The sequence below is a fragment of the Manacus candei genome, unplaced genomic scaffold (genome assembly GCF_025592945.1).
Source record: "Manacus candei isolate 608988 ecotype Guabito, Panama unplaced genomic scaffold, ASM2559294v1 h1tg000023l, whole genome shotgun sequence".
Taxonomy (NCBI): domain Eukaryota; kingdom Metazoa; phylum Chordata; class Aves; order Passeriformes; family Pipridae; genus Manacus; species Manacus candei.
Window position 1 is genome coordinate 11,396,484 of NW_026138071.1, and position 12,784 is coordinate 11,409,267.

The window sequence follows — 12,784 nt, forward strand, 5'->3', positions numbered from 1 at the left end:
TAAACACAAGTAGAGAAAAGATTCCTAGAGCTTTCTTTCTTGTTTAGCCTGAAGGAGGCTCAGGGGGGACCTCATCACTCTCCACAACCACCTGAGAGGAAGTTGTAGTGGGGTGGGAGCCGGTCTCCTCTACATACCTGCAGTGAGAGGACCAGAGCAAATGGCCTTAAACTGAGAGAGGAGAATAAATGGCCTTAAGCTGAGACAGGAGAGACTCAGATTAGATATTAGAAAATTTTTACTGTTAGGGTGGGTCAGGCACTGGAATAGGTTGCCCAGGGAGGTTGTGGAGTCACCATCCCCGGAGGTGTTTAGGAGGCATCTGGATCAAACTCCATCAAATTTCTGTCCCTTGGATTGCAAAGATAGGACAGAACCTATATGCTGTAGAGCAAAAACATGTATCTACAGCCACCAAAAGCTTAAAACAAGTCTGAACTGTGGAGCCAGTTCTTTGTTGAATGAGGCCTTTGTGTTAGAAAACATGATTCAGCAGCAAAACTTTTCAGGAAACATCTGCTAAATGTATAAAAACGCTGTTAGGATGTGAAAATGGATGGTCACAATAGAATCACGAAGTGACAGGTCACAGAACACTTATCAGTGAGAAGACATTTATAAGATTGAAAATACCATCACAGGAGTTTCGGTTAGTTTCACTGGCCTTGTACCCTGGCCTACAGGAACAGATAAAGCCTCCTTCATTCAGGTTGGTACAATTATGTTCACAGATATTTTCCGCACAAGTTCGCTCTGTTCCAGGATCTGGGAAAAAAAAAAAGAAAGTATATTATGCAATTATAACCAAAAAATGAAGTGATATGGGGAAGGTATAACAATTTTTACTGTAATTGAAAATAGTTTTCAAGTAGACAAAGTTAGCTTTCTTTCCTTTTTTCTAACTAAAATTAGAAGAGAATGGTAACCACTGGTCAAGAGGGCTGTCAACTAAGAAGCAGTGAACAGGGTCAGGATAAAGAGCCATAATCATTAAAGCTCACCTTCCATAACAGAAATTACATTCTACATTACCACCAATCTGCAGCAACTGCAGAATTTCTTGTTCATGCCATACCTAACCTAAAGTCAGCACGGGTCATTGCACAGAATGCACTGCCCTTTCAAACATGCCTATAATGGAAAAGCCAAGTCAGCGATAATAGATAGTCTGTAACAGATAATGAAAATGATACTCTTCCCAAAGTACATGTAGAATTCTATTGATTCTGACATACTGTATATATGCACAAAATACTTGAGTATTTTTACTGAATACTTTGAGTATCTGTTATATAAGCAGAAAAGATAAATAATATGTTCAATGACAGATCATGAAGAAAAGATACAGATGTACAGCAAAAACATTACATTAAGCTGATTATCTCCTTTATACATTCACATTCCACTGCTGACTAATTTAAGTTTAAACAGCTCAATTTCACATATATGTGTAGAAGCATAAATTACTTGTACACATATACACATATATATAGTGTTTTTTCTACAGCAGGTATTTGAAGTTGGGAAGGCTCTGAATGTTACCATCTGACCTGCATTCACATCCACCCCCAAACAGTACAGTGCTGACTGCCAGAAGGTGTCTGTTTCACAGCATTTATACTTTTATATTTTCCTCAAGTCATTGCATTAGGTTACATTACCTAAAGACCATTGGGATGGTAAGTGAAACAGAAAAACCAGCTGCTTCAAAATAGACTGTGCTATAGGTTTCCAAGTTATTTGTGTTCTGCAAGTCTGCTGGATTGCAAATCACCCATGCAGCATTTGGCACACTTTCACTTGAAGCCATCACAGCCTGACAAATTGAAATTGCAAGTACATGCTCATATTTTCGTTGTGCACATTGATATAAAAAGTTAGGAGTTTTTGTTTCCAGATTCCATGGAATAATCTCTCTTCCTTCAAAGCTCAAGTCAAAGCTTTTGCGTCTAAATGGTTGCTAGTAAATTTATAATACACAGTTAATAAAAGCTGTACAGGGCATTCAAGAAGGCAGTCAGGCCAATGACTGCCTGTCCTTATAGAATTCTGTGGTTATGTCTTTAAAAAGGAAATAGCATCTCAATATACTTTTAACAGGGCTAGAGCAATGTATAGCAGTTCAGAGTCTCCCATGAATAATTCCACAGGTTGGCCTATTGCAATTATGATTGAAACAGCTGGATGTTCTTGCCTCTGTAATATAATTCATTTTAAAACAAGATCAAAAAAAAAGATAAACTCCTTTTTTTTTGGTGATACATAAATACCCTAAGCCTAAAAAAGACTGTTCAGAGAACTGATTTTCATAGAATCATACAACCATCTAGGTTGGAAAAGACCTTTAAGATCACCAAGTTGTACCATAAACCTAACACTGCTAAGCCCCACTAAACCATGGCCCTAAGTGCCACATTTACATATTTTTGTACAGTCATGTACAAAATAATGAAAACAAAAAAGAATTAAACCAGAATGAATTAAAATAATGAAAGAATGAAAATAGAAAAAGATTAAAACCAGAAAATATTATCATTGGGTAATCCTAGCACAGGCTAATCAAAAAAAAAAAAAATTAAATAATTCACATAGGCTAATTAAAAAGGAATACTTCTTAGTATGCTGTTCAAGAAGATGTATTGTTATCAGTTTCAGAAATTTTTATTTCAATAGCATTGCAATTTTATGTTCTACTGATATTATTACTTACTGCAGCCCATTTCATCAAAATGGTCTCCACAGTCATCATAATTGTCACAGACATAATGCAGAGGAATGCAATTTCCATTATTGCATTTGAATTCTTCAGTTGTACACGGTCTTGGTGTCGGTTCTCTACCTACAGCCAAGAAGAGAAACTTTTCTCTGTCACAGTTTCAGCTACAAAGTACCAAGAGACAGCACTATTCCACATTGCTAATGGGGAAGCTGATACAATCTGGTAAAACAATGATTAGAGTGACTTTGAAAGGCTGTAGTAAAGCTAAAACCATAACAAGGACATAAACCTCCTGACTTCTAGTCACATTCCTGAACTGAAAGAAGTTCCACTATTTTATTAAAAAGACAGAAGGAAAATTCTTCTTTTTAATAGTTGATTAAACTTTCTTTTAAATAATGCAAGCCTATTAATATCCTTTAGTGATATACTTCATACATCTACTGGAGACTTCAAGAGACTACTGAGATACTAGTAATCTATTAACTTCTAGAATTTTGTGCCATAAAGTCAGCAAATAATATCATTAACCAACTAAGAATATGATTAAACTTGATAATGTAAAAATCAACATAGTCAATGAGAACTACATAAGATATCTGAGGGCAAAAACCAATTGAATATTAACAGAGCTTCTGCAGAGTGTGGACCTAAATATCAACACTATTAATATGTGCACAACAGTGCCACAAATTCAGAAGTAGCCATTCCTTTATTTTATCCATCCCATCCTAATTTTATGATACAGCCAGACTTTTTCTTCTTCCTCATTTTAAGTGGAGTTCATAGTAAGATGATAAAATTTAGCTGCTGGCTCATATTAAAATACAATATTGTTTTGAAAATCATTATCTTTACTTTTCAGACAAATGTTTGCAGATTTTTGCTACTTGTACAGAGACCCATAAGTACTTAGTACCAATAACCATAGTTTAAATTATTTCATACCACTGCTTTCATAATTTATGTTTAATTTTGACATTTCTTTGGTATTAAATATTAATCACATCACAATTACTGAATTTGATGCTCAATTTTGTGTAAACATACAGTGTTCCTCTTTCTCATCACTTCCATCTCCACAGTCATCCTCCTGGTTGCACAGCTCATGACTGTATATACAGCGATTGTTTTCACATCGGAAGCGGAACGGAGATTCACAAGCAATATCCACTGAAATCAGAGATCAAGTCAATCACACTTTGATACTTGATGCCATTGAGACACAAATTATTTCAGTCACTTTTATCTGGTAACATTTATATGCTTTGTATATTTCAAAAGGTGAGAAGGCATTCAGACCCAAAAGGATATTTTCTTTTGGTGACTGTATGTTAGGATATTACACATTTTTTTGTCAGAAGACAGTACATCATCTTTGGCCAAAGGCATATTCTCTACTACATATAACACTGAAGTTTCTAGATTTGTTCATGAAGTATAGTGACTGAAAATCCAACATGCTATTAGTGGCTATATAGTGTACAACTGACAAAACCTGTTCAAGTAGCACTTCCAATAACTAATTGTTAGAGCTGAAGTCAGGACTTCTCAACCATACTTACAAAGACACCGTGACAATACCAATAGCTTTAAAAGCTCAGCACCTTTGAGAATATACATCATCTGAATTAATCTTTAATTTCAAATTGATGTTCTTATTTTAGATAACCAACTGCAAAATGCTGTGTCCTTATCTCTTTGCTATGCTTCTCCCTACTTTTATAACCACATATACAAATATCTGCAAAGCAGTGAGAAACACATTGTTGGAGGATGAAGTGAACTTGCATATGAAGTTCTCATCCCGAAAAATCAAAATTTATTTTTTAATTGTTCTGTCTATTGTAGGTAGATTTATTCAGCGTATTGTTCATTTTAGTATAATTTCTCTCTCTTACAGCAAAGGTGAAGTTCTTCGTCAGAGTCATCTCCACAGTCATTATCACCATCACATTTCCAGTATGGCTGGATACAGACGTGGTTTTTACATTCAAACAGCATGGGCGGACAGTATGTACCATTAGGGTACCGTGTTGCTGAAGAAAGGAAAATGATTATGACATTTGCATTTACAATAAAAATGTTATGTTTTCCTGAAAAATATTCAGCCCAGTCCTATGTTATTTTTAAAAACCCCTCTCTCCATAATAGGAGATACTACATGAGGCACTGCAAAGATGTACAGCAACAACAGACTGCAAGGACTGAGGACTTCTTGGTAGCAATAATGTAATTAACTCAGGTTTAAATAAATAGTGAAACAACATAAGTTACAGAAGTTTTTGAAAATAAATTTTAACTTAACAAATGCTACATGAATTTGTTCCTGACAAATCTAGTTCAGTAATAAAGGTAACTAACATCACTGGCACAAAATGTGAATGACTGAAAAAGTACCTAAGATATCCAATTCCAAAAGGACTCATGTTGGTATAGAAAAAAACCCCACCCAGATTCTGTAAAAACTGTGAAAGAAACTGAACTAAAGGAAAGAAAACAATATGATTCTACCAACCTATATAAATAAACCATACCCTTGCTCTTTCAAGGGCTTCTCATACACTTTTTCCTCCCTTTAAGAACAGCCAAATGTTGTGTAACTCAGGTTCTGAAAGACAACTATTGTGATGTACATTCCAGGATGCTGTTACCATCAGAAAAATACAGATAGTAGTGTGCAGATGCCCCTTCTTACTTGAAGCACCGGTGTTAAAATGTAAAGATGCACAGAAGTGCCATGATACCAACATAGAGTTCTCTCAAGTATTGAAGCCTAAAATCATGTGAATATATAAGTCAGAACCAATACTTCAGTATCACCTAAAAAGCTGATGTCAGTCAATGCAGATAGAGCAGAGAGGTGATATTTTCATTCCAACTGTGAACAGTACTTTCTGGTTTAACAGATGGAGCTGGAGCTCCATGCAAGCTACAGATATTTTTTCACAGTAGATTAATATACAGAAGGAAAACAGAAATGGAGAAGTATTTTATTTCCTTGGCTTCACTGATACTTTGGGAAACTTTACAGAAATTTGGGTATTATAAAGAAAAATCTCATTACAGAACCTTATTAGAATTTGGTACAACTGAAACAGTTTGGATCTTGCAGTGTCCATGGGATGGTCAAAAATTTTAATTTGATCACACATGTATCTTCTCCTGGACCTTGTAAACACATTCATTTCCTACCATTAGGAATGTGTTTACAACTAGTATAAGAGAGGGCAACCTATCATTATATCAAAAAGCTGATTCAAAATATTATACTTATCCTGAATTTTTACTGACATCGTTGAATGCTGCATAATTCTATACCTCTAAGGAGTCATCTCACTTAAAGATAGACAAAAGTGCAAATCTTTTTGGAAGTGAGCGCAATGAGCACCAACTGCAAAGTTTGAAACTCACGACAAGTTGCTTCATCAGAGAAATCAAGGCAGTCTGCATTTCCATCACATCTGAAGCGTTCTGCAACACAGTGTCCACTATCACACTGGAAATAACCTGGGTGGCAGGTCCTCAGCTCTGAAAAGATTCAGAAGTAACTTTTGATATGTCTTCTTCTCCAAATCCAGATGTTGTTTTTGAAAACAACATTCTAAAAAATGCTGCAAAACTCCAGACCACTAAAACTGTAGTATCCTCTACTTTTGGTGGAAGGACTAAAGTGATCTGGTGAACATTACTTCATTAAAGATGCTTCCCATAAAAGATTATTTGGCAGAATAATTTATCACACTAGAAACGAGGGTATGAATATGTAAGAGAGTACACACCACAGTCACGTTCATCTGAATTGTCTTCACAGTCATCATCGTGGTCACAGATCCACCGGGAAGGGATGCAGCGCAGATTGTCACACCGGTATTCACTTTCTGTGCATTCGCGAGGACCTTCATTTAAAACGAATACACAAATATGAAAAGTTTCCCAGATGCACAGTTAAACATCCACACTTGTCTCACTAAACCAGACAAATGTAATGTGGGCAGATAATGTGGTAAAATCCTTAAAACTAAATGATGTTAAAACAGCGTTCTCCTCCAATACTCTTTAAATATGTTACACATTCTATGTCCCCCTTGACTTAGAAAAAAGGAAATTCATTGTGGACTTTGTTTCATCACAGAATTATACAGGAGTTTTTAATACAAATTCGAAAAAAAAAATCCACTGTCATTGTTTAAGAAACTATATAATACTACATTTGCATATAGGACAGAATTCAAATGTCACAGTGGAAAACAGGAATTTGTGTTATTGTGATGACTGGATTTATCACTGTTTTTATGTAACCAGGATGCATCCTTGTGATATCAGTGCAGTATCAGCAAATAAAAGGCTACAGTGTAAAATAACAGAATGGTTGCAGTTGAGAGCTGTCTGCCTTATTCTCATCAGAAATACAAGGATAGTTAAGTCAAAAGCAGGACTGTGTCATTACAGCTGAAAAAGAACTCACTGCAGTTGTGCTCATCAGAGTTATCTCCACAGTCATTCTCTCCATCACACTTCCAGCGCAGTGGGATACATCGATGATTGTCACAACGGAAATCTCCAAAAGGATTGCAAGTCATCTCCTCTGTAATGTAGACAGTTTGCCAACAAAACAGCACACATTAGCACAGTCTTTGGATAAGACAGAATGTGCACAGATTATAACTGAAGTAGACAGAAATCTCTGCACCACAAACTGGGCCAAGTAATAGAGAAGTGATTAAGAAATGGCTGAAATTACATCGAACTGAGACGGAAGCACAAAGAGAAACTCAGTACTGTCAAAGGAGGGCATCTTGACATCCTGGTGTGCTACATTTTCAAGTGTTTTCTGATTCTGCTACAGTGATCCAGTGATCTTTGTGTATAACTGTATAAGTGAGTGGTTTCAACACAAATCCAAAAGGTACTGTTATATTTCCCACACTGATGGTTTCACCAGCACAGGAGGTAAGTTACATAAATGTAGAAAACACTGGCAGTTTTAATACTTTTAATAGTTCAGCTCATGCACCAGTATTTCTTTTTCATTTGATGACGTATCAGGCAAAATAATTAAATGATGATCTTCAGAGCTCATAAACATGTGAGCTGCACAATGCATTGCTGCACAGAGAATTTCACCTGAAGACAAATAACTAGCAGAGCAATTAAGTGATACCAAACAAAAGAGGCCCAGGTACATTATTATTGAAGACTTTCAGAAAATCAAGGTGTTTGCAAATTGGATAAATATTTTAGGTACAAAGTTATGTTGAAATGACCTTCTCCAAACTCACCACAGCCTTGTTCATCACTGTTGTCTCTGCAGTCATCATTCCCATTGCACACTGCCCACAATGGTATGCAACGGTAGTTGCTTCTACAGCTGAATTGTGTGTGATTGTCACATCGATAGGCAGGTCCCACTGAAAGAGGCATTTGTCAATGTTAATTGAGTTACTTAGCCATTAAACTGTCCTTGCTATTCTGCCTTTCAAAACCTGTTTTGAGTTATAGTCAATTTTTTCAACTAAAAAGAGCTCTCTGCTAACTTCAGTGTTGTAAAAGAAAAAGCATTAAATGTATTGATTTTACTATCTTCTCCAATCTATGCTGCTTGTATTCTGCATATGCTACAAACCCATCAGAGGTTCAAAGCACACACATAGTCTTTTCCCCTGACTATTTAGATCTGGTAACAATGGCAATAGCCCCAAATCTGGAAGCTAGAGGAGGTGGCTTGTCCTCAGGTGGCAAAACTTGGTCACAAGTTCTTCAAGATGGTCAGTGGTTCAGAGAGACATGCTAGAGCACATTGGAAAATCCTGGCATCAAGACAGTCAAAGTGAGATGCTGCTAGTTTTTGATAGTCTGACCAGCATAAATAAGATTTATCTTCTTCCAGAATGAGTAAATAGGAAATTATCACACAGTTTGTCATAATTTCTATCACACAAATGCTATCACACAGAGTGTTTTCTAACTCTTTACTACATGTATGCAATTAGCTTGCAGAAAATTCCTTTCCAATAAACTTTCAGTCTCAGGAAAATCAAGTAATGTGGTTTGCTCTGCTTTTGGTGCACTCAGAGTTCACAGATTATTCTGAGTTGGAAGGGACCCACAAGGATCATCAGGTCCAACTCCTAAGTAAATGGCCCACAGCTGTGTGCTTACTGCATTCGTGGAATGGCTCATCAGAGTTATCACCACAATCATCATCCACATCACACTTCCAGGACAACGGGATGCAGCGGCCATTGTCACATTTAAATTGGCCTGGAGGACAGGTTCTACTTGCACAGTGAGTACTATCTTCATCTGAGTTGTCACCACAGTCATCCTCTCTGTCACACTGCCAGGCTTCTGGGATACATCGCTTATTGGCACACTGCCACTGATGAGTTTCACACTGGTGATTAGCTGGGAGAATACAAATCAGCTGTTAGGATACCAAAAGTTATAGGAATGGTCTGCTGCTGTGATATCTATTGAGTCACTATCATGTTTACACCAAAAGTTAAAAAGAAAGCCAGTAAAAATTTAAAACATCCCATTTACTTGCCCAGTTAAGGTAGACATTTCTAATGTCACGTCACATTTTTCTCAGGCATCTTTAGAACAGCTCACCAAGATTCTAAATTTTTCTAGGAGCAAGACAGATACTACCTTCTCCTAAAGCAGAGGGGAATAAACCCAGCATTCAACATGATTGAGGCAGGGGCCATCAGTCACTTCACAGAGGAGATAAGCAGCATTGTGGCTCTGGCCATTCTATGAACTTGGATGCCCACTGCCTGATGAGCCTGTTCCTCTATGAACGAACAGGTCAGAAAAGATAGCAGCAGACCACACTAATACCAGCTCCACAGCCTGCAAAGGTGTAGTCTCTGTTCCCAAAAAGCAAAGCACTGAAAGCTGATGTCAGCAGTGCTGGCAAACTAGGGGAGCTCTGAAGGTCTATGAAAACAGGAGTCAACACTGACCTCTACTTCCAGACTTTGTATGTCTCACTGTACTACACTACTACTTTTTTAACATATACTGCCAAACTGTTCCAGAGAAAACAGTGTCTTATAATTTCCATACATGTTCTAGACCAAGGGATTCTATTGCCATGCACAAGACAATGAGCAGAAGGAACTACATAGACCTAAAATGATTTTTATTGTACCCACTATGTTAAAATCACTGCATTACACAGCTGCCACATTCCTACTTTTTTAATTCCTGTGTGGCATACTTAAGAGCTTAGCTTTTGCAACTCAGGTAAAATTGACATTTCATTTAATTTGGTCATTTTTAGAAACACTTTGCTAATGGAAGGCAATGACTAAACTATCAATTATCTATCAATGACAAACTATCAATTATACAACCACACTGCTTCCCCCTCCACTTTTTATTACTAAGCTTGCAACTGTCAGAACCACGTCATGTACAAAAAGAGAACTAAGGATGTGCTTTTTTAAATTAGACATAAGTATGTGGAACAGCATAGGTTTTTAAGGAAATAACATTATTTCATAAGCATAATTATGCTACATTTCTATAATACTGCCATCACATACAGCTTTCTAAAACAAATCTTCCCACATTGCACTGCATTTTGTACAATGCAGAGGGTGCAGTAATTTTGTCCCATCACACTAAGTGCTAAAATACAGGGAAAACTAGCACACCTGTTAGATTGACCTGGACATTAGAAAGCCTTAAATTCCTCTTATTCACCATGGCTTTACTTAGAATAAAACAAAGTGAGTCCTGTTTCTAATATTTTATACCTCAGATCGTAACTTACAACAGTGTAAATCTGTCTTAAAAGTATAGAAAATGTTTATGTTTCGATACAGTATATTTTTGCTCTTCTTTATCCTGCTTGCACTGAGGTGAATTGCTCTAGCAGGTGCAAGACTAAAAAGACTATATTTATCTCACTTTTTCATCTTTAAACAAGCGATAACGATTCTGAAATTTTTATGTTGTTTACTCATTTTATACTGGCAAAACACTTAAATTTATTAGTTGGAACATACCACAAAGTACAGGATCTTCATCTGATCCGTCATGGCAATCTGGCTGGGTATTGCACAAGAAATGTGAACTGGTGCAGTTCCCATCATTACACTGGAATTGCCCAACAGGACAGTAGCGGTGCGGACAGGTTGGGGGCTCATCGGAGCCATCTCGACAGTCCCTCTGTCCATCACATTTCCACCAGATAGGAATACACCTACAAAGAGAAAACAGTTTTCTTTGTTGAGGATATGGCTTTATAGATATACAACTATCCTTTTACAGCACAAAATACAGCCTTTTCTCAGTATTTCTTGAAATGTCCAAAACATCTTGAACTTAATTTTTTCTGTTTCATATGCCAAATGCTAATAAAATATGCCATAATACTGTCACCAGAAACAGATGATAAACAGAGGATACTGGCAGGCCTCTAGGAGGAATTTCACAAAAAATTAATAGGGATTTGATTTTTATGTATATTTGTGCTCATACTCTCTCATGCCTTTTAGATCACTCTTCAACTGGATTTTTAATGGTGTGGCATTTCAGTAATTCACTTGAACTTTAGCACAAGAAATTCACCAGGGATTATCATTGTAACACTGCTTCAAATAAGCACACCTGCCTCACAGGGTCAGAGTGATACATTAGCACAAGAGCTGTTGTATCACCATTCCTCTCCCTCCACTGCTGTCTCAGAGAAGTGTTGGAAATGTGCCCTCACATCAGCTAAATGGCTTTCCTGAGCCACAGGCAGACAGCATATATTTGGCAGAAGCAGATACATTGCAAAAGATGTATAAAAAAAAAAAGACAAGGTTGCAGATTTTTTAATTCAACAGGAAGCTGTATCTGGAGGTACATGTTTCTAATAACCAAAACTTTGCTACATTAGTAATGCCATATAACATCAAGAAAAGTAAAAAAGTACTACTTAAGCAACCAGTCTAGAAGTCTTTTCCGAAATGTAAACCTGTCTTGTCTTGGTGTTGTCTTTGTAAGCACATCAAAAACTCATAGTAAGAGCAGACAGAATCCCTAATTTCATGTCCTTTTGAAGAGACTAAACTCTAAAATACATCCATCCTTAAAAAGACTTTGAAAAAGCAACAGTGAGCTGTGGACTTACCTCTCAGTGTCTGCACAGAGAAACTGGGTGCTGGAGCACATAGGAAGGCAGTGGGCTGTATCACCAAACCGTATTATCATGAAGTTATCGGGACATTCACAGGAGTAACCCTGACCACCAGCTTTTATTAGACAAAGATGGGAACAGCCACCATTATTGGTGCCACAAGGATTATTAACTGGTAAAACAGAAGAAAAATATTACCATAATTTGTAACTTCCAGAACACAAAGGTCTCAATCTACAATAGATTCCTCTAACACTGTTCTGAAACTTTAAATGTGAGAGACTGAAAAGCAAAACCTAGATAAGTAGGCACTTATTGAGAGAAATACATGTGATATCATATGCAGGAAATGTATGTTATTAAGCCATGATATTTTAGAAAATAATATAACGATTAGGCACTTCCATTCATTGCTTTTCAAAGAAAGGGCAATTTATAAATGTAAAGTAGATGCCTACATTCACTCTGTGCATTTTATTCCCCTCAGCAAAGGTAAAAGCTGGGTGCACTCAGGACCCTTTACAACTAGTCTCTGAATACAGCTGACCCTCTAAATGTAAATCTAATTCTGTTTTCTCACCAAATGGCTGTCTGTATGGATGGTAAACATGGATGTCAAATGGCCTGTGTGTGGTGTTCACAAGAACAGTCCTGTCTGATCCATCATATTTATTTCCCTTTTCAACTGTCCTTGTGTTCCAGTCAGTCCAATATATTGTGTCTTCAAAAATTGTTATTGCAAATGGATGAGGTAAAGTCCCATCATATACTGTGTGACGATGATGTCCATCCAGGTCAGAGTACCTCCACAAAGAAAAATATGTGCAAAACATTCAGATAAATGCTAAAACATCTTCCCATCTTTATTATGTATGCTTATGGTACTTCATCATTGGTGACCAGAATCATGCAATGTAGAATTCAAG

At 36.8% G+C, this 12,784-nt stretch overlaps 1 protein-coding gene across 2 annotated transcripts in view; it reads right to left on the bottom strand.

The window, feature by feature from the left end:
- Positions 1–12,784, bottom strand: part of LRP2 (LDL receptor related protein 2) — a 117,406-nt gene that overhangs the window by 17,773 nt on the left and 86,849 nt on the right. For both annotated transcript variants that reach the window (XM_051787320.1, XM_051787319.1), the window contains exons 53-64: positions 12,439–12,662; positions 11,853–12,030; positions 10,741–10,937; positions 8,882–9,127; positions 8,002–8,130; positions 7,188–7,307; positions 6,502–6,618; positions 6,134–6,250; positions 4,621–4,758; positions 3,770–3,892; positions 2,711–2,839; positions 634–765 (exon numbers count right to left, since the gene is read on the bottom strand). In XM_051787320.1, coding sequence (XP_051643280.1) covers positions 634–765; positions 2,711–2,839; positions 3,770–3,892; positions 4,621–4,758; positions 6,134–6,250; positions 6,502–6,618; positions 7,188–7,307; positions 8,002–8,130; positions 8,882–9,127; positions 10,741–10,937; positions 11,853–12,030; positions 12,439–12,662 — 1,850 coding nt within the window. The remainder of the gene's footprint in view (positions 1–633; positions 766–2,710; positions 2,840–3,769; positions 3,893–4,620; positions 4,759–6,133; positions 6,251–6,501; positions 6,619–7,187; positions 7,308–8,001; positions 8,131–8,881; positions 9,128–10,740; positions 10,938–11,852; positions 12,031–12,438; positions 12,663–12,784) is intronic.